This window comes from Pecten maximus, chromosome 7 (assembly GCF_902652985.1).
Source record: "Pecten maximus chromosome 7, xPecMax1.1, whole genome shotgun sequence".
In the NCBI taxonomy this organism is placed as follows: Eukaryota; Metazoa; Mollusca; class Bivalvia; order Pectinida; family Pectinidae; genus Pecten; species Pecten maximus.
Genome location: NC_047021.1, coordinates 17,204,917 through 17,227,545, shown reverse-complemented (window position 1 = coordinate 17,227,545; position 22,629 = coordinate 17,204,917). Strand labels below are relative to the sequence as shown.

The 22,629-nt window shown below is 37.7% G+C and overlaps 1 protein-coding gene across 1 annotated transcript in view; it reads left to right on the top strand.

Annotated features, from left to right (window-relative positions):
* LOC117331774 (inter-alpha-trypsin inhibitor heavy chain H3-like) overlaps positions 1-21,687 on the top strand; it is a 36,242-nt gene extending 14,555 nt beyond the window's left edge. The window contains exons 2-12 of the mRNA XM_033890652.1: positions 7,092-7,249; positions 7,968-8,081; positions 8,458-8,705; positions 9,753-9,916; positions 11,294-11,585; positions 12,393-13,102; positions 13,630-13,702; positions 14,304-14,384; positions 17,265-17,378; positions 18,313-18,717; positions 19,719-21,687. Of these exons, the coding sequence (XP_033746543.1) occupies positions 7,092-7,249; positions 7,968-8,081; positions 8,458-8,705; positions 9,753-9,916; positions 11,294-11,585; positions 12,393-13,102; positions 13,630-13,702; positions 14,304-14,384; positions 17,265-17,378; positions 18,313-18,717; positions 19,719-20,020 (2,661 nt within the window). The 3' untranslated portion in view covers positions 20,021-21,687. The remainder of the gene's footprint in view (positions 1-7,091; positions 7,250-7,967; positions 8,082-8,457; positions 8,706-9,752; positions 9,917-11,293; positions 11,586-12,392; positions 13,103-13,629; positions 13,703-14,303; positions 14,385-17,264; positions 17,379-18,312; positions 18,718-19,718) is intronic.
* Positions 21,688-22,629: the final 942 nt, after the last annotated feature.

Below are 22,629 nucleotides of genomic sequence, written 5' to 3'. Positions count from 1 at the left end.
ATGGAACATGGTCTCAGTCACCCACAGTGTGGTACAGATACCCAGTACAACCATTGACAACATTGGAACATGCTCTCAGTCACCTACAGTGTGCTACAGGTACCCAGTCTTAGTAACAACCATTGACAACACATGGAACATGCTCTCAGTCACCTACAGTGTGGTACAGGTACCCAGTCTTAGTAACAACCATTGACAACATTGGAACATGCTCTCAGTCACCTACAGTGTCGTACATGTACCCAGTCTTAGTAACAACCATTGACATGGAACATGCTCTCAGTCACCTACAGTGTGGTACAGGTACCCAGTCTTAGTAACAACCATTGACATGGAACATGCTCTCCGTCACCTACAGTGTGGTACAGGTACCCAGTCTTAGTAACAACCATTGACATGGAACATGCTCTCAGTCACCTACAGTGTGGTACAGGTACCCAGTCTTAGTAACAACCATTGACATGGAACATGCTCTCAGTCACCTACAGTGTGGTACAGATACCCAGGCTTAGTAACAACCATTGACAACATTGGAACATGCTCTCAGTCACCTACAGTGTGGTACAGGTACCCAGTCTTAGTAACAACCATTGACAACATTGGAACATGCTCTCGGTCACCTACAGTGTGGTACAGGTACCCAGTCTAAGTAACAACCATTGACATAGAACATACTCTCAGTCACCTACAGTGTGGTACAGGTACCCAGTCTTAGTAACAACCATTGACATGGAACATGCTCTCCGTCACCTACAGTGTGGTACAGGTACCCAGTCTTAGTAACAACCATTGACATGGAACATGCTCTCAGTCACCTACAGTGTGATACAGGTACCCAGTCTTGGTAACAACCATTGACAACATATAGAGCATGCTCTCAGTCACCCACAGTGTGGTACAGATACCCAGTCTTAGTAACAACCATTGACAACACATGGAACATGCTCTCAGTCACCTACAGTGTGGTACAGGTACCCAGTCTTAGTAACAACCATTGACATGGAACATGCTCTCAGTCACCTACAGTGTGGTACAGGTACCCAGTCTTAGTAACAACCATTGACATGGAACATGCTCTCAGTCACCTACAGTGTGGTACAGGTACCCAGTCTTAGTAACAACCATTGACATGGAACATGCTCTCAGTCACCTACAGTGTGGTACAGATACCCAGTCTTAGTAACAACCATTGACATGGAACATGCTCTCAGTCACCTACAGTGTGGTACAGATACCCAGTATTAGTAACAACCATTGACAATATTGGAACATGCTCTAAGTCACCTACAGTGTGGTACAGGTACCCAGTCTTAGTAACAACCATTGACAACATTGAAACATGCTCTCAGTCACCTACAGTGTGGTACAAATACCCAGTCTTAGTAACAACCATTGACAACATTGAAACATGCTCTCAGTCGCCTACAGTGTGGTACAGATACCCAGTCTTAGTAACAACCATTGACAATATTGGAACATGCTCTCAGTCACCTACAGTGTGCTACAGATACCCAGTCTTAGTAACAACCATTGACAATATTGGAACATGGTCTCAGTCACCTACAGTGTGGTACAGGTACCCAGTCTTAGTAACAACCATTGACATGGAACATGCTCTCAGTCACCTACAGTGTGGTACAGGTACCCAGTCTTAGTAACAACCATTGACATGGAACATGGTCTCAGTCACCTACAGTGTGGTACAGGTACCCAGTCTTAGTAACAACCATTGACATGGAACATGCTCTCCGTCATCTAAAGTGTGGTACAGGTACCCAGTCTTAGTAACAACCATTGACATGGAACATGCTCTCAGTCACCTACAGTGTGGTACAGGTACCCAGTCTTAGTAACAACCATTGACATGGAACATGCTCTCAGTCACCTACAGTGTGGTACAGGTACCCAGTCTTAGTAACAACCATTGACATGGAACATGCTCTCAGTCACCTACAGTGTGGTACAGGTACCCAGTCTTAGTAACAACCATTGACATGGAACATGGTCTCCGTCATCTAAAGTGTGATACAGGTACCCAGTCTTAGTAACAACCATTGACATGGAACATGCTCTCCGTCATCTAAAGTGTGGTACAGGTACCCAGTCTTAGTAACAACCATTGACATGGAACATGCTCTCAGTCACCTACAGTGTGATACAGGTACCCAGTCTTGGTAACAACCATTGACAACATATAGAGCATGCTCTCAGTCACCCACAGTGTGGTACAGATACCCAGTCTTAGTAACAACCATTGACAACACATGGAACATGCTCTCAGTCACCTACAGTGTGGTACAGGTACCCAGTCTTAGTAACAACCATTGACATGGAACATGCTCTCAGTCACCTACAGTGTGGTACAGGTACCCAGTCTTAGTAACAACCATTGACATGGAACATGCTCTCAGTCACCTACAGTGTGGTACAGATACCCAGTCTTAGTAACAACCATTGACATGGAACATGCTCTCAGTCACCTACAGTGTGGTACAGATACCCAGTATTAGTAACAACCATTGACAATATTGGAACATGCTCTAAGTCACCTACAGTGTGGTACAGGTACCCAGTCTTAGTAACAACCATTGACATGGAACATGCTCTCAGTCACCTACAGTGTGGTACAGATACCCAGTCTTAGTAACAACCATTGACATGGAACATGCTCTCAGTCACCTACAGTGTGGTACAGATACCCAGTATTAGTAACAACCATTGACAATATTGGAACATGCTCTAAGTCACCTACAGTGTGGTACAGGTACCCAGTCTTAGTAACAACCATTGACAACATTGAAACATGCTCTCAGTCGCCTACAGTGTGGTACAGATACCCAGTCTTAGTAACAACCATTGACAATATTGGAACATGCTCTCAGTCACCTACAGTGTGCTACAGATACCCAGTCTTAGTAACAACCATTGACAATATTGGAACATGGTCTCAGTCACCTACAGTGTGGTACAGGTACCCAGTCTTAGTAACAACCATTGACATGGAACATGCTCTCAGTCACCTACAGTGTGGTACAGGTACCCAGTCTTAGTAACAACCATTGACATGGAACATGCTCTCCGTCATCTAAAGTGTGATACAGGTACCCAGTCTTAGTAACAACCATTGACATGGAACATGCTCTCAGTCATCTAAAGTGTGATACAGGTACCCAGTCTTAGTAACAACCATTGACATGGAACATGCTCTCCGTCATCTAAAGTGTGATACAGGTACCCAGTCTTAGTAACAACCATTGACAACATTGGAACATGCTCTCAGTCACCTACAGTGTGGTACAGGTACCCAGTCTTAGTAACAACCATTGACAACACATGGAACATGCTCTCAGTCACCTACAGTGTGCTTCAGATACCCAGTCTTAGTAACAACTATTGACAACGTTGGAACATGTTCTCAACCATTGCCATTGTCGCCTTTGGGTTCTGTCCCTTTTCTAACAGAGTTTCTGAAAATGACAGTTGTTATTCCTGCTGACACTCAGTATTGTAGGTCTGTATAATGTATCTGGGGTTGGTGTCCTACTTGGTCTCCCCGGCAGAATTCGGCATCAGTTCCGCGCTACACAAGGAGACAACGACAAGTCTCCCATAACATACACGCATGTGTCTCGCATATATGGTAGATGGTCTTTAAATGACCATAGCTGTTGATACGACGTTACACAATACAAACCAACCCTAAGTGACACCATTAGGTATTGACCAGCTTCATGACGTTATCATTTTCCAATGTGGTCTGTACGATTTTCAATACAATGGTTTTCGCAGTAATGTTCTACTCTGTAAAACAGGGAAATATTTATGAAATATACACCTATTCAGTAAAATATCTCATGACCGAACTCTTCCAATAAGACCTTTGATATCGCCGCAATATACGTTGTACATGTAGTTGGAAAACTCCAAACGCGAAAATATTTACTTTTTATAGCACGTCGTCGAGTACGGTATGCTCAGAATGAAGTCGTGCTATGCTTTGATCAGTATATATGTGAGGAATTTGGAACTAAACTTCTAAAATGATAGACGGAATTTGTTTGTTTCCATATTAATTAACCGGATTATTCCCTACAAACATACAATGTTTTAGCCAATGAAAATGCCTACTAATGCTTTCACGTACGTATACACGTGAGGGGCTGTAAATGGTGTAATGGTGTAAAGGGAGCGTATTGAGTGAGGCTTTTGTTGCTTTATCCTTCTATTATCATAAACAACAATGACTTAATGGCGCGTGAAATAGCGAGAGGTGTTCCGAATGCGTAGGTTTCGCCATCTGCATCTGGCATGCAAGTGTCGGATTGTAAACACATCAACGGTGTTAAACAAAGCCCAGTAGGCTGTGAAACGGAAGTCATGTTTTTATAAACTAACAGATGTCATTTCCATTTTTACATCATCTAAGTACGATCATGGTTCTGTAGAAATACTATCCGTAACAATAATATAGTCTCGTATTGCTATAAACAGTCCTACAGAATGCCTACAAATTACACACGGTTCCCAGCGGCTTACTGTTTGGCATACAAGTAGACACAGGAAACACCTAGGAATTAACAATCGAGCAACATACTGGAATGTTGTATGTGGCTATAGGAATCAATGCTGAAGGGTCCCATACCGTGTGTGTAAAGTTTACATGCAGTGGAGTAGTCGTCCCAAAGCGTTGTGTGTGGACATGACAAAACGACCTTACGGAGGCATCTTGTGGAACTTCATGCCAAACAGAAACGGATCAACAATTGGGAAAACGTAATTTAGAAGAAAAAAAAACGAATGTAACACAAGGCAGTCAAGAAGATATACAATATCACATACGAAACAAGCCCAAGATCATTCTTTACCCTTACTCTCATTTTCTCGTAATAATAAGTTGAAGTGACAGGGATTCTATTGGATCGGATGTTAACATGGCCAGTATTCACATTGCTGTACCTATGTGTATAGATAACGTGATCTTTAAAAAATGGCATTGATCTATTTGTTTGAGACGAAGGGCCTTGGTACAAACTCCCGTCTCTCTTCGACTAAAACAAAGGGTCTTGATACAAACTGCCAACTCATACCATGGATTGTGGGTTGGGTATTTCACTATTTTTGGTCTCTGTGGACTAAAATAGTAAAGTATAAAAAGTGATTTCTTATGGCTGTTTGCCATAAATATCTTCTGCTCTTCGGCAAGTTCTAAAATTGTCTGACAGCCATTTTGTTTATCTGGGTGTCTCAAAAAATCACATATCCAAAGTAAACACAGGAGAAGCATACAAATCAAGTTTGTAAAAGGGTGCACTGGTACATTCATGATAGAAGGCTCACAGTTGGGTAATTAGTTGATTTCTATGCTTCAAAAAGCTGTCAAAAGAAAAAAAACAAACATTTTACATGTACTTTGAATATTAATCAAACGACTACTCTGACATCAGATCAACTCAGAAATTAGGGAACCTCGCAATTCATTTTAACCTTTAATCAAAGTACATGTTTTACTCTGAGATCACACGTATAATGCTCTCCTAACAACTTATGCGGAGGGTGTGTACGTGGTCTTAAATGTTGCCATGGATAAAATATTGAAAGGTTGGTCATCAATATTCGTAGATGCACTGTGTAAAAGTAGCACAAAGCCTCTCTGATCCGTGCGGGCCTGCAGATCAGGGTCACTACCGTTAAAGTTGGCAAGTCGACATAGGACATGTTATCACAGATTATATCATGATAGATAACAACAAACAACAACAGGTGGAATAGGTACCGTTCTGGTGCCAATTATCGACAAGAGATGATTAGCGAAGGATCCATACGTAGACGAGACTTCAGACAAAATACCATACTGGAGACAGCATTTCTCTCTGGTGTACGGTTGTGTCCTCAAGTAGCGTCGTCTGTAATCCTTTGGTTATTGGCCCCTCCTTCTCTCCTCCGCCTCCTTCACTAATGAATGATGACGATATAATACCGATTAATGCTAGGATGCCGTACGCTTTTGATAGATGATTATATAACGACGCAATGTTATCCACACAGCGAGTACATGTGTTTCCAGTGATTACAAATCCTTCTCGTTATCAACGCCAGTAACTTTGTATGAACAAATTATCTCGTAATGTTCCAGTATTAAGGTCCCTCTTCCTGTATATATTTGTAAGAGACATTTATCTTGTAATGTTCCGGTATTAAGTCTATCTTCCTGTATCTATTTGTATGAAAAATGTATCTCGTAATGTTTCAGTATTAAGGTCTCTCTTCCTGTATCTATTTGTAAGAGACATTTATCTCGTAATTATCCAGTATTAGGTCTCTCTTCCTGTATCTATTTGTAAGAGACATTTATCTTGTAATGTTCCGGTATTAAGTCTATCTTCCTGTATCTATTTGTATGAAAAATGTATCTCGTAATGTTTCGGTATTAAGGTCTCTCTTCCTGTATCTATTTGTATGAGACATTTATCTCGTAATATTTACCGCTCTTTAACATTGACATTATATAACTTTACCAACAGTAGTTGAGCATTACCATCTCATAAACTGCCATCCGGCGCATTAATAATGTGTCAAGTGAAGCACACAACAGTTGCGGGAAAATATTGAATACATTTTCCTTTTGAAAAACTATACGGACAGTATATTTTTTGTATTTTCATAATGTTAATTTACATTAAATATTTGTAACACATCGATTATTCTTATCTCAGTTATATTATCTTACGCACTATTTTTTTACGCGGAACAACATGGTAGAGCTGTTAACAGGCTCACAGACGAGAATGACGGGGAAACTTGAAATCCGTTGAATATATAGTAAAAAAAATTTAATATAAGCATTGAACTGTTTTCAGTTTACAATTTTGGGCTGATATGCCAACTGGAAAAAGACAAATTTAATGAAGCTCGGTCTTGTTTCAGTATTAGGTCCCTCTTCCTGTATCTTTATATATGAGACATTTATTTCATAATCTTATAGTGTTAGATACTTTTATGTATAAGACATTTAAGATGCCATTTGTTCGAGACTCATTATATATCACACGATACCATGACGTAATTGTTGAATATCGTTTCATCCATTACAGAATCCCTCCATCACCTCCCTCCACATACGGTCTGACATCCGGTTCCGGTTTGCCACCACCACAGTTTACAGTTCCATCGCCAACGCCGACATTGCTGACCACGAGACCACGTTTGACGTCACACTTCCGGACGCTGCTTACATCACAAACTTTACACTGTAATCTCTATTTGCTTGTCAACAGTAAAACCTAAACTGAAATATGTCATATGACCCCGATATGAACTGAATGGTAAAATTCGGTGCTTTTCACGGAAAAATCCTTTGTCCATCATTCATCCTTGTTCATCAGTTTTATACGGTAGACTTGTCTTTTATATCAAATACCTTGTGATTTGTTATCGAAAACATGTGCTGTATATTCGAAAAATTATTGTAATATATACGATGAATATAGAGGTTTACAATATAATTCATAAGTTAATGAATATAAATCGCAATTTTTGATAACATAAATTACAGGATGTTGTAACGTTTTTCATCTATAAGTACACCTGTATATTGTTTTAGTAAGAAAGAACGTCCCCAGATAGCTTTTAAATACATCTAATACAAATGTAATATAGACATAGTCTCAGACAAAATATGTACACTGATAATATTTACTTAAGGACCATTTTCTATGGAGATTAACGACTTATTCCGACAGCTGTATATGGTGATAGAGTAAAGGGCACTTGCACGTTTTAATTCTGAATTAAATTTAAAAAACAAAAACAAAACAAAACGAATGCTGAGAAATTTATAACATATATTGATTGATGTTCAGTTCATATATTCGTTGTTCTGGGTCTTTCTGCACATCAGCAAATCGATATGTAGTTTGTTATGGTTTTGTTTTTTAATTCAAGCTGTCTTGTTTTCTGTCTGACCACAGAGAGATCGGTGGGGTGGTGTATCCGGGAGTGGTCAAGGAGCGAGAAGCTGCTAAATCTCAGTACGACAAGGCAAAGAAAAAGGGACAGACAGCCGGCCATATCTCTACCAACAAGTAGGTACCTCGCGACAACGAGGACGAACGGTCAAACAGCGAGTGTTGATATTAGATGTTAACATTTAAACTATTTCGAAATTGAATTTGCAATTCTTTATATCAAATATATCTAATTTTGTTTATCTACGATTCAGTTTCATTAATTTTTCTGTAAATTGTCCATACGAATGATTTAAGAAAGTTGGAAAGTTCCTTACACGTCAATTCCAACAATACTTTTCTATGGAAAAGTTACCTAAGATTAAGGAATTGCTTTAAGCTAAGGGACTGATAGAACCGTGACAAGCTTTCCTAGTGTCTCATACATTTTCTTTTATTATGCTCGTTTCCGGGAATGAGGTACATGTACTTATCAAACATCTGTCTACTACAGACCCCGAGATACCAATCGATTCAAAGTGTCTGTAAATGTGGCAGCACAAGCCAAGATTAAGTTTACTTTGACCTACAACGAACTTCTCCAGCGGCGGCGTGGAAGCTACGATCACACCATCTATATCCGGCCCAGGCAGATCGTCAACGACTTCCGGGTGGAAGTTTATATTCAGGAATCTCGCCAAATCACGTATCTCCGAGTCCCGCCGTTACGAGATGATGTTCTGATTAACTATAACAGTATAGGTATGAGTTGTTTAATTTCTACGTTGTTTGTTTTTTTTTAATTTTTTTTTTTTTTTTTTTGGATACCAAACGGCATATTTGTTCAGATCTAATAAATGTTTAGAAGGTTCTTGGAAAGAAATGTTACACACATGAAAAAAACTATCCCAATGATCAGCGGCTAATTACTCATTCTTTGTAAATAAGCAACACTTGGCCATTTGTACTCGGATGTAGATTTAAACAAGTGTGTGTGTGTGTGTGGGGGGGGGGGGGGGGGGGGGGGGGGGGGGGGGGCGGTGAGGGGATTTCGCTTGTTGTTTGTCTATATGTATTTGAACGAAATATGGTTAGAAACATTCTTAGAGGAAGGGGAACATATTTTGTGTAAATGGTGACGTGTACACATTTGGGGCCAGCGGGGCGGGCTCAATACAAGCAAGTCCTTCAAATCGCTACTTGAAGTTTTGAAACCGTTGAGTTTTCCAACCCTATAACCATATGTAGCATTGCTGGGCATCAAGATATAAACACAATCCTGTTGTGAATATAGGCATTGCGATATTTCCCCACCCGTAGGGACTTAGTTTCTTGGTTATATTGGAAACTGTTGATATCCCGACCCCATAACCATTATAGCACTGTTAGGCATCAAGAGGTCACATTCCTAATGTAAGAATACGCCCAGGGGTTTTTCCCCGCCCCAAGGGACTTGGTTCCTTTAAACACACTCGTATCGTAAAAACAACCCCTGTGCTCTTGTCACACCCCTATTGAGTCTGGACTTCGTTTCTGGGTTATTTATTTAACGCAGCTGAGATCCCCACGAAATTAGCCATATATAGCATTGTTCGACATCAACAATTAAAGCTATTAAAGAATTAAACATGAACATTATTTTGACGTTTGGTAAAATCCAACCAGGTGAGCGATACAGGTTCTCTGGGCCTTTTGTTCTTGCATTTCAAAACCAGTGCAACATCTAGATTTCTTTAACTCATACCACACAATTAACTTGAGCTATTGAAACTGAAAGTTAAATTTCAAATAATTGTTTTAACTTCACAGAACAGAATCGGATCGCAGAGGTCAGCCGTCCGTCTTCGACATCCGCTCATATCTTATACGAGCCGTCCGCCCATGAGCAAAGCCTCGTGTCCCAGCAGGGTCTCTCTGGACTGTTTGTTGTGGAGTATGACGTCGATAGACGATTGGACGCAGGTGACGTTCTGGTAAGTGTATACATCATTCGCCTGTCTTGTCCTACCATTGTTTCTTGAACCCATATTTCAGACGCAAATTTTTCATAAAAGAAGTTTTATTTTTCATTTAAGCATTGAGGTTGATTTTTTTTAAATTTTCATCGGGGTATGAAAAGATTTTTTTTTTTGCAAACATTTTTTTTTTTTTTTTTTTTTTTATTGCACTCAGAAATGATCTGATTGTTAGCTCTATTATATGGGTACAAAGCGACATACAAATAATATATGTAATATTTTTGTGATATTGTTAATTTATTCAATTATGTTTTATTTAACATTATCATATAAAGACAGAAAGATAATAGAGAGGGGAGAAAGATGAATCTGGAGGGGGAGATAGACTCTGGAGGGGGAGAGAGACGTGGGGGAGGAGGAGGAGAGAAAAAAAACGAGAGGCAGAGAGCTGAGGAGGTAGAGATTGAGAGGAGAGCGAAAGAATGTGTGTTGAGTTGAATAGAGGAGAGAGAGTGTCTTGTGACAAATACAAATATATGTCAGAAATGGAAATAATTTGAATATATGATACATGGTAAGGATAGGAGAATAGCTTAAAATATAAGGAGTAGGAAATATTCAAGGTAGATAGCTAAAGAGAAATATATAACCTTTCTTCCAGAACATTCTTTCAAAACTCTTTGTTCTTTCATTCTTTTTATTTGTTTATGCATGTAAGTCACGCTCAATCTTACTCCGAACTCATCTTTGCAATATCACATACAAACGATTGAAAAAGGTATGTTAGGATTAAAAGTTCAAAGGACCTAAATATCTGAATATTTTATTTGTATAATTTTCTTGTGTTGTTATATGTTTTTGAGATAATAATTATTCCATGTCGCATTTGTTCATATCTGCTGAAGTAGGTTTTTTCATATCATCATCGTGCAAGTTTTATCCTTATTTTTTTTTTATTATTTCATTCTTCATGTTTCACTTCTTATATTAATATAAATATTTGATGTCTATTCTTTTTTTGCAAACTTTGTAAGAATCCGCTACGCAACCTCAATGCTTATGATTAATTTCAGTTAATTGTCTTTTTCTAATTCAAAACATGTTTTACGACAATTTTACGGGTTTTATTTGGGATTCTTTTTCTCAAATCAATACGCAACGTCAATTGTCGTATTGTGACGTAACATTTTTCGCGCCATTCTCGGAATTTCTTTCATAGAAGAATGAAAAGAATTTTTCGACCAATCACATTTGAGTATTTACCATGAAAACAAAGAAAAATTAATTATATTTTTATGTTCAACAAAAGCATATATCACTTATGTTAACCAGTTACAATAACTTTTTAATACACAAAATAATCCCCAGAAAAAAATTACCTTTCATCAACAGGTTGTCAACGGATATTTTGTCCACTTCTTTGCTCCATATGGGTTAGAGCGCATGCGCAGACGAATCCTGTTTATCCTGGATACCAGTGGGTCGATGGTAGGAATGAAGATGAAACAAATGCAGGCCGCCATGACAGAAATCCTGGATGATCTACACGAAGGGGACAAATTCAATATCATTGAGTTTGACGGGGACATCCAAAAATGGCAGGACGGCATGTCGGCTGTTCCTGTCACCCAGGAGTCTATAGCGTCAGCCAAGCAGTACGTTAAAAATTTGGTGGCTGATGGATGTAAGTATATAAACAGTTAAAGGCTGGAGTTAACACCGGTGTATTTGTAATTCAAACTAAGGCTCAGCATCCAGAGCTCGTGATAAATACGTATGTTTATTGTCCCCATTTCATGTTGCCATTAGCGTTTGAGGTTTTGAGCTATGATTCCCAAAACATTTTTATCTTGTCCCTTGTGGCAGAGAACAAGGAACAATATCCTTGTATATAACACACAGAACAAAATAAAACAAAATGGGACATCCAATGTAGATTCTTGACTTTATTTCAAAATGTTTAGTTTTCAATACAATAATTTTAGTACTTAATACATGCAATGCCAAGGTAATTAGGAGAAATCGGAAAGGTTTGTGATCAGCCTATTATATTCATACAGCAGTCTTTTAATCTCATAAGTTTCAGCACGTTTGCAACTGATAGACTATTTAATGTGAAGATCAGTCATAAGATGATCAGTGCTCTGTATCTCTTGCTACCGTCCGAACATCACACGCAAAAGCTTTGAGCAGATAATACCGGGATAATGAACAGTTCGTTAAATTGGGGAAATCTGACATGTTTGATTTTTTTATACAACAAGATATTAACGAAAATGGCGTATACTGCAAAATAGCTGAGAAAATTCATTCTGACGTAGTGCACCGCTAGACTTGTGATATCAGGTTGATATGGGCGGCCATATTAATTATTTATGCGCGGAGCTTTCTACCATGTCTGTCTTTAGTAATACATATTTATTCTTATCATTCGATTGATCCGAATAGAAAATAACTAAGGTTTAATACGACCCATCTTGTTTTTACGCAGGGACGAATATAGATGGCGCTGTGATGCAGGGTATCGAGGACGTCCTTGACGACAGTTCGGACGACAGCGTCCCAATCGTCATCTTCCTGACGGACGGAGAACCAACAGCTGGCGAAACTAACGTGAACAAAATCCTCGCCAACATCAAGGCGCGTAATACAGACGGTGTTCCCCTCTTCTCGCTCTCCTTTGGCGAAGGAGCAGACTTTGACTTCCTCAAGCGCTTGTCCCTACAGAACAATGGGTTCGCCCGTAAAATATACGAGGCATCTGACGCCGATATTCAACTTACTGGTTTCTACGACGAAGTGTCGTCAGTTCTCGTGTCTAACGTTACATTCCGTTATTTAGATGATACTGTGATAAAAAATACAATTTCAAATGTGATATTTCCTAATTATTTCGCGGGGTCCGAGCTAGTTGTGACCGGTCAGTTGATGGACACGGCGATGACCGACATACCTGTCTCTATTTTCGGCGAGAGTTCGAACGGCCTCCTGGAATTGCGTTCCTCTGGTAGTGCTATACTGAATGATGTTGATGTGACGTCATTTGAAGGCGATTCGCAGCCGAACGTGAATTTCACGGACATTGCCGAGAAAATATGGGCTTATGTAACTATTAAGCAACTACTGGACGACCGACTGAGGGAAACTAATCAGACCATTCGAGACGAGATCAAGGAAAGGGCCACGGAATTGGCACTTAAGGTAACCAATCAAGGACACATAGTGACGTAATCATGTATACTGTACACATACAAACTATAAAGAAATAGGTTGTGATTATCTACACTTTAATCCTCTTGGAAGCAGTAAGAAAGCTAATCTACAATCCACAATGTATTTATAAGTATTATTGGATAACATCCTTTTCTTCTTAAAATGGCGTGTTGTTCACGACAGTAACAACATATTTCAAACGGTTCTCTGTTTTACTTTCAATACAATTTTGTGTCATTTTTGACGCCAAGGTAGTTACAAATATCGAGCTTAGTTTTTCTATTTTGATATCAATTCAATTCTGTGACACCCTTGATGCCTTTGGTGATTACAAATGTTGAGCTTATTTTTTTTCTGTTTTGATATCAATTCAATTCTGTAACACCCTTGATGCCTATGGTAGTAACAAATGTCGACCTATTTTTTTCTGTTTTAATTTCAGTACAACTTTGTGACCCTCTTGACGCCTATGGTAGTAACAAATGTCGACCTATTTTTTTCTGTTTTAATTTCAGTATAATTTTGTGACACCCTTGACGTCAATGGTGGTTACAAAGCCGGAACAGGAGACTATGGTGGACCCAGACGGTAAGTAAGCAATCAGCATTAACAAGTCTAACTTTGTGGTTATAACAGGAAATACAATTAATGAAACTTTACCGAATGATTTGCTACCTTAATACATGTACTTAAAAATAAAAATAAAAATAATGTTAAAGTCTGGCAATTAACAAAGAAAGGGATATAACTCTTCCTTAAATGTTAGACACTAGTGAGCTTAACATCCATACGTATAATACTTTATATATATTTTATTTTACACGTGCTATTTTTTAATTGATATACCTGGTATATGTATTGTCAGTCCTATCTTGGTTTATTTTCCTAAGAAAATATTAAGAAAAGCAATATATGAGTAATGTAATTTCTTATCCCTATCAATTTCATAATTTTCTTTGTATATGGGGTATGCAATTAACAGAAATTTACTAACATATGCGTATATCTGAATCCATCAATCAGTAATATTTACTTTTTTTATGAACAAGCCAATTTAAAATTTAAAAGAAAACATACCTATAAGATTAAATTATAAAAAATAATTATAATTCGAAATATACCATCAACGATGTTTTACTTGGAGAATAAAAATGGTTACCTTGCTAATGGAAATTCACTACTTTTGTAGAGGACGAGAAAACCAATAAGTCTGCCTGGCATTCTGGCTCTTCTCCCGGTCAGGCACTCATCGGCAAGTCGCCCTCTTTTGGTAAGACAACAAGCCATCTTTGTTAAATATTTGATGGAAAATAACCAGGCGCTTAAATCCTGTTGATGGCAAAAACCGCATATTGGCAAAATATAAATTTGAAGTTCTTATGTTATGAATGTCGATTAACAGTTGCCGTCATCTTCTAAAATGCTTATAGTAACTTGTCCGCCATCTTTTATGATACTGACTGCCTTCATCTACTGGTTTGGTGTGGCATTGTATTGTTCTAAAGCCATGGAGATTTAAAGAACTGGCCTTCATCTACTGGTTTGGTGTGGCATTGTATTGTTCTAAAGCCATGGAGATTTAAAGAACTGGCCTTCATCTACTGGTTTGGTGTGGTATTGTATTGTTCTAACGCCTTGGAGGTTTGAAGTACTGGCCTTCATCTACTGGTTTGGTGTGGCATTGTATTGTTCTAACGCCTTGGAGGTTTGAAGTACTGGCCTTCATCTACTGGTTTGGTGTGGCATTGTATTGTACTGGCCTTCATATACTGGTTTGGTGTGGCATTTTATTGTTCTAAAGCCATGGAGGTTTAAAGAACTGGCCTTCATCTACTGGTTTGGTGTGGTATTGTATTGTTCTAAAGCCATGGAGATTTAAAGAACTGGCCTTCATCTACTGGTTTGGTGTGGCATTGTATTGTTCTAACGCCTTGGAGGTTTGAAGTACTGGCCTTCATCTACTGGTTTGGTGTGGCATTGTATTGTTCTAACGCCATGGAGGTTTAAAGTACTGGCCTTCATATACTGGTTTGGTGTGGCATTGTATTGTTCTAACGCCATGGAGGTTTAAAGAACTGACCTTCATCTACTGGTTTGGTGTGGCATTGTATTGTTCTAACGCCATGGAGGTTTAAAGTACTGGCCTTCATATACTGGTTTGGTGTGGCATTGTATTGGTCTAACGCCATGGAGGTTTAAAGTACTGGCCTTCATCTACATCTATTGTTCTAACACAGTGGCGATTTTCAGGTCGGGCTTTCATCTGCTGGTAAACTATGTTACGATCAAGTTGCCCTCTCTTTTCGTTAAGTAAGATATTGTCAAAAAAATGTGTCTTTAAATACCTCTGACAATATGATCAAACATAACACCACCGAACTATAAAGCAATAACGTTTTGTAGTTATGTAGTATGATAGAACGATTTTCTTTCTTTAGTGCATTGGATGCGCCATCGTGATGGCATGTCACGTTATTGTGTTATTACATGAGGAAGGTCCATTGTGAAGTGTTTAACGTGCCTCTTAGGTTTGGTGTTGTACAAATTTGTCCAAAGCTTCGTTTTCTGTTATTAATATGCATGGTTATTCACCGATTTCAGACAAAAATTGCCAATTGAAAGAGTTTCATTAATACAAATATATAATGTTTAATTAACATATCTAAGAATTGGCACATATTCAAATGTGACATTTTGTCCTTCTGCCCAGTATTACCAATTTGATTTTGTATGGAAAAAAAACCCGTTAACGATGCGTGCTTTTGTAATCTGGGAATAGTCCATGACTCGATGGATGAAATCGCGATTTTCATTGCATATGGGTTTTTTATAGATCATCAAAGGTTCATCGTCGATTCCAAATGATCTAGTAAACCTGTCATCTAGAATATATACTACGTAGTTCATGAAGTAAGGTTAGGGTAGTGCGCGTATCTCTCTCATGAATTAAGAATAGTAAATAGAATGTGACATATTAGCTCCTATAATACATTTATAATTGTCACATTAACACTATGTGGTGAGGAAGTGTGTTGGTAGTCATTTAGTACGGTGTTCATTGTTAACCTTGTGTATACACGTGATATGTTCTCAAATGCATTCTGTAACACCGCCGGTTACCACTGATCAATTGTGTCAACACTCTGTGACATATAATTTATGGCTATCGGGATTAATTGACAATGTATTGATAAACTAACCACAATTGAAATTATATCAAAATGGTTTCAATGTCATTCTTATATGCTTTTCCAAAACTATGGATTGTTTAAGGACTCGCACAACTAATTAATTTATATATGTTATAACTAGTGCCTCCATCCCGTTATTCGCTCTTTTCAAGTTCAAATGATGTGAAATTTACATCAAATTAAAGTTTGAAGTTTTTTCTATCAGATAAAAGTTGTTATTGTATGGTTTAATTGCATTTAAGAGCACACAGGTACTCGAAAGACAGTAACCCTGACACTTACAGTGCACTTGGGAACCCCTACCTGGGGAACACCCGCCTTTTTGCACCTGTAATCCTACGTCACTCTATTTACAGTAGGAGTGTATATTTTTGATTTTTTAAATCTCAAGACCCTACTCCTTATTCTCGTATATAGAAAGTACCCATTTCATATGTTATTTACTCAGGAAAACAGCTACAAACCTAAGAAACACATTTTCCTCAGAGACTTGGTTCAGGTGAAACACCAGCTGATTGGCTGATTTAGTTGTGTGAATCCATAACATGTTAGTCAGAAATGACGTTCATACTTTAATCATATTACAACCACAAAGGAGATATATTAAGGGTTTTATTAATTATGGAATTTATCGAATTAAGGGGCTATCGTACTTCCATATCTACATTTCTGTCTACCTATTCAAGTTCCTCAGTCGCCTCACACTTAAGGCCCTCAGCGTCACTGACGAGTTCCAGAAGAACGAAACAACTGCATGATGTCCCTTGCATCACTGACGAGTCCCTAAAAGGACGAAACAGCTGTAGGATGCCAGTTACATTTGTAATGTATTTAGCTATACTGTATCGAATCTCAATCTTTAATGAAAGGTATTAATATATTGTGTGTCTTTTGTACAACCCTTTATGAGGTCAATCAGACATATCGAAATTGTGTTCCATTTGGATATCATATTTCAGTGGACAGTGACCCCCATTTCATCGTGCACGTCAAGGGCCTGGACACCTCAGTGTGTTTCGACATCATGGGACAGCCTGGTGATCGACTCAATCTAGTCTCCGACGACGTTTCAGGTACACGGGGCAGCGCCTGTTGATATTATGCTAGGGGGCAGCACATGGGGTATTTGGTATAGTATATGTTGATAGTGTAATACATGGCAACTCATGTTGATATTATATAAAAATGTTACAGCACAAGCTGATATCATGATAGAGTGTAGCAAAAGTTGATATTAAAATAGGAGCAGTCGATTTTGATAGCATACTAGGGGCAGCACATGATAATATCACACTAAAGGCAGCATATGTTGAAATTATTATAGGGGGCAGCACATTTTGATAGCATACTAGGGGCAGCACATACTTGATCATTCGCTACTTTGGGCAAGCAATCATTTGGATGATGTTAAAAAGTTGATACTTATTCCATGTAAGTGTTCTGAAAAGTAGCAAAATACAGCTGATCTTATAAGGAGAAAATTTACATAATTTAAAACCCTGATACGGATTACATTTCTATTGAGCTTTTCTTTTTTAAAAAGCAAAGGAATAGAACCAAGTTTGTGGTCATTTATAAGTAGTATAATTGACCAAACCTGTGCTTTAGGTAATGCATTATTTAGCTATGATTGTATCCGTCTTTAGAAAACAGTTACAACATTACAACAGACGTATATATACATTACAGTAAACCCCCGCTAACTCTAACTGTTCAGGACCGTGTTAACAATTCGAGGAATTCGAGTTATCAGGGATTAGTCCTTGGCCGTTATAGGTATTAAGATCGTACTACACTCATGGAATGACTACTAAAGCCGCCGTGGTTTATTACGCTTTTTAATTACTGTATTAGAGAAACGATATTAAAATCAGATAAACTGAACGATTTATTATAAATCATTTTGTTTTCACTTTTCCAATGTTAAAAACCGTAAAACTGTTAAATATTTATATAATATTTCCAAATATGATATATTATTTTACAAACATCCGTATCATAATGCAGGTATCAGTGTCACGGCAACCATAATATCAAACAAGGACACTCCAAGGTCACGGAGAAAGAGGAAGGAAGGGTCAAATGATCAGGGCAAGGAGACACTAAAGACATATATTGGAGAAATACAAATCGAGGGTCTTAAGACGCGTCTATCCTTTACACCTACAAATTGGACTATGGATGGCCAGTTGTACAAGTGGAGAAGCTCTGAGGCCTTGAAATCTCACAGGACGAAAGTTGTGACAGACGGAACTGGTCAGCAGATTGCAATCATCTTCCCGAATAAAGTGCTCCTTCTTGTCATACGTCACATGCGAACCAAGTCACAGCTCAGGATGGGCAAGGTGCCCTTTCTTGGCTTTTATATCGTCGAGGAGAAGGGATTCTCGTGGCACACGCATGGAATTCTTGGTAGGAGTTCAGCATATAATTTCATATGATTTGATGAAAACACTTATAATCATCGTCTCTTCAATATATGCATCTGTTTTGTGCCTTACAGCAGAATTTGAGATAAAAACATTTCAATGATTTCGTAATATAGTAGCACGTGTTTGAGATTTACATTGAACGATTATTTAATTGCTTGTTTTATGGGTTTAATGTCCTCGCAAAAGCCGGGATCATTAGGACGGGTCATTGTACGAACGAATGATTCAAATTGTTAAAACTTTAAATGACCGGAAAGTTCGAATTTGTTCAATATTTACTGAATTATAAAATCGGTCCAACAAGTCTGATTTTGTTGATACCGTTACTATTTCGGTTATAAAATACATCGCTAATGGTATAGTAGTAAAATATCTATAGAATGTTTTCACAGAATATGATCAACTGGTAAAGAAAAGTTGAAACTTTATGATTGCCTATATATATTCATCCTCTGATATAGATTACCTGTGAACATAACAAACATACTATTGTTATAAAATATAAGTTTGACGTCGCATTAAATCATATATATATAGCATAGTAAACCAAATTTTAAATGCACTTCCAAAATTATTAACCACATGAATATCATATTTGCATTTGCATCAATAAAGCCATCATGTTAATTGATATGTACTGTATATGGAGTTTACTCCTTCTTAAGTTCTGACATATTAAATGTGGAAGAAATATGATAGGGGTTTTAATTAATATGAACACACCTTTTATTGAATGAACTCAACGTTCTGCGTATGATATAACATTTATTTACCTATTTTTGTTTTTTTTATTTATTTATTCATATTAATGCAGTTTCATTGACAATACCTTGGTTATAATTTTCAGAACGTGAAATTTCTTTGAATTGACCTATATTAAACATGGCGGGTACCTTCTATGACTTTTGTGCTATTTTAAAAGTCCCGTGCACATTTTTTCATTTTGCGTTATTATTTCCTTGTCATGTTTTTCTATATTAGGCCAACTACTGCACAGACGCATATCACTGAAAAAGACCAAGAAGATTGACGGCAAAACAAGGGGCAAACTTCTCGTTAGAGGAAACACGAAGAAGACAAGAAAGTTGACAGCTTCTCTTGGTACTCGCCTTAATCTAGCTACTAATAGGGACACACCATGTTGGATGGTACAGCGGAACGGCAAGAAACTTTTAGATGGGAATTATAAAGACTATTTAGTGCGTAATAAAAATTCTACTGTCACCACAAAACGCAAGGGACGACGGAAACGAATCATGAAGTCGGTAGGCGGTTCAAAGTGATTCGGAATATAATGGCGACTGTGTAGGGATTTTTGATAATATAATGTACGTGAAATGGTCACACTGTTTTCAATAGAGATGTAAAGTGGTTGTGTCATCTAACACCACAATGTGTCATATTGGTTTGATAACCTTATGACGTAGTTCAATTCCATAAATGGTAAGTACTGGCAAATACAGTCTACTGACTAGACATGTCAATTACATTACTGGTGGATGACCGATACGGCTTCATGGGTTAGCCCATACCTTCATTGATCTTCATAACTCATAACTTCTTATAGTTTGATGCATTACATTTGGCGTTGCACATTTAACCATTATGTTGTACGGTAAAACATATGCAATTTCCGAATATATCGGACGAATCCTATTATTTGATTGACATGCAATGTGCTATGTAAATGTGGAAACTGTTTACTGATTATCATTATTATGTTTGCGATATATGTCTGCTTTAAAATATCTCCTTTAGATACAGTTATCGGATTATGTCAGAAGCATAAACACAATGAAGAGTAGACATTTGTATGGGAATGGTAGATGTTTACGTCAATATCAGGTAAAGGACACGACAATGCATCATATTGATGCAGTAATAGCATAAATACACGCCAACCAAATATGAGATATATATAAAAATCTGGCAAAAACTGATCACGTGGCGTTGTTATTCAGATTCCCATCGAGGGTTAGATAGACTAAAATGACGCACACCATGTTTAAGGCGACACAAAACATATTGTCAGACATGAAAGTTTCTTGCATTTGGAGGATTTCAATTAAGTATGAAACCAATAATGTCGCGCTTGGTGTAGAAGTTACCACCAAAGGATGAATAACTTAATGCCTTGGGAGCTACTGTTGCGGACCTGACAATCAATATTTATTGTACTTATGCAAAACAGACATTGTTGATAATTGCACATTGATGTCGAAATGTATACAGCGTCCGTCTGATATGATCGGACGAACTTTATGTTCGTCCTTAAGTGCTTCCTGGTTTCAAATGAAAAAGTTTTCGATGAAAATTTCAGAAACTAATTTCGTCACATTCTGATTGTATCCACAATCACCTGCGATGGTAACACGATTCGTTTTACAGAAGATTGACGGCGAAGCTATGTATCAGACATTATATTGTTAATATGTTATATTGTGAAATGTCTAAAATGGTTTTGCAGATTGCATGACATATATGTTCCATGCGAATCCTTCATCTTGTCACAACATCTTGTGATAGTTCGACTGGAAACAATGGAATGGTGTCAACATGATACTATATATATACGTATCTTTGCGCACTCAAATTTTATGGCATATTCGAATTTAAACAGATTAATTGGCGTATGCTTCTTTTCCTGGGGTCTGGATATATTCCCTCGGACTGACGTTTAGTTGTTACTACGAAATATCATTACTAATACGCATAATATATGTACTGTTAATTTAGAATTATTTGTCATTTTCACATGTTTCGTAGTTTGATTTTTTCGGCAATAATGTAAAATAGCACAGCCTGAATTTACGTGATGCAGAACCAAATTAACCAACTATTACGCATTAGTCATATCAGGACACTTTAGGCATACGAAAAGACTTACAATTTGATATTTCTATCTCCGATGCAGCTTATTACGATGAAATAAAATAATTACGGTTCACTGAGTTTGTTTTTGTATATTGGTAACATTATCCACGACGTCCGAAAGTTTTAAGAGTTTCAATAAAAGCATATGGTAGCAAAACATACTACACAACTCACCACTTTCTGAGAAAGTAATGCATATGCATTGTAGAACAGCATACCTACTTACAACTTACACTACGTACTAAACGGGAACATGGAGGACACAAACGCTACCATTATAATGACGACTTTGAGATATATACCAGTTAAAGACGTTGCTTTGAAATGTCGATCTTTTTGAAAAATGCTATGAAACACCATATAAAAACGAATGGTATATGGGGTCAAAATTACTGTATAAGTAAAGTATGATCGACACATATTCTCGAATTATCCTTATTTTCAATGATTGACAGGCCATGTAAATATGATTGATAGGTAGAAATTGTCTGCCTGTGGCATAATTTACAAGTCCGTGCTTGATTTGTCATAAATTGTGATAGATTGTGTTGTCTTTAAGGTTTTTTAACAATTAATTGATATCCAATTAATTTGTCTTCACGCAGTGCGGTACGTTTTGCACATAAGAGCGTCTTTGTCTACAAGATAGGCGTGGCGATTGTTGTGTACTCTGTTGTATAAATAGATTTTAACTACATTCCTTCACGTTGTGTGTCAATTGTACCAAATATCATCTTCCATCAATATTCTCCTCACACTGAAGCCTATTACCGGCGTCCATTTGCTGCTATAAATCTGTCAATGGCTGTATCGTCTGTGGTCTAATTATGTTTGAATCGTCTATCAGAACAAACAATCAATGACTGAATGTCAGCAAGATAACTAAGTATCTATATAGATAGACCGCTGAAATCCATAAACAATGACGTATGTCATGTCATGTCATGCTTTTAGCATACGCTAAAACAGATCATAAACGTTGTACTAAATGAATCCTTACAATTGCGTGATATATCGT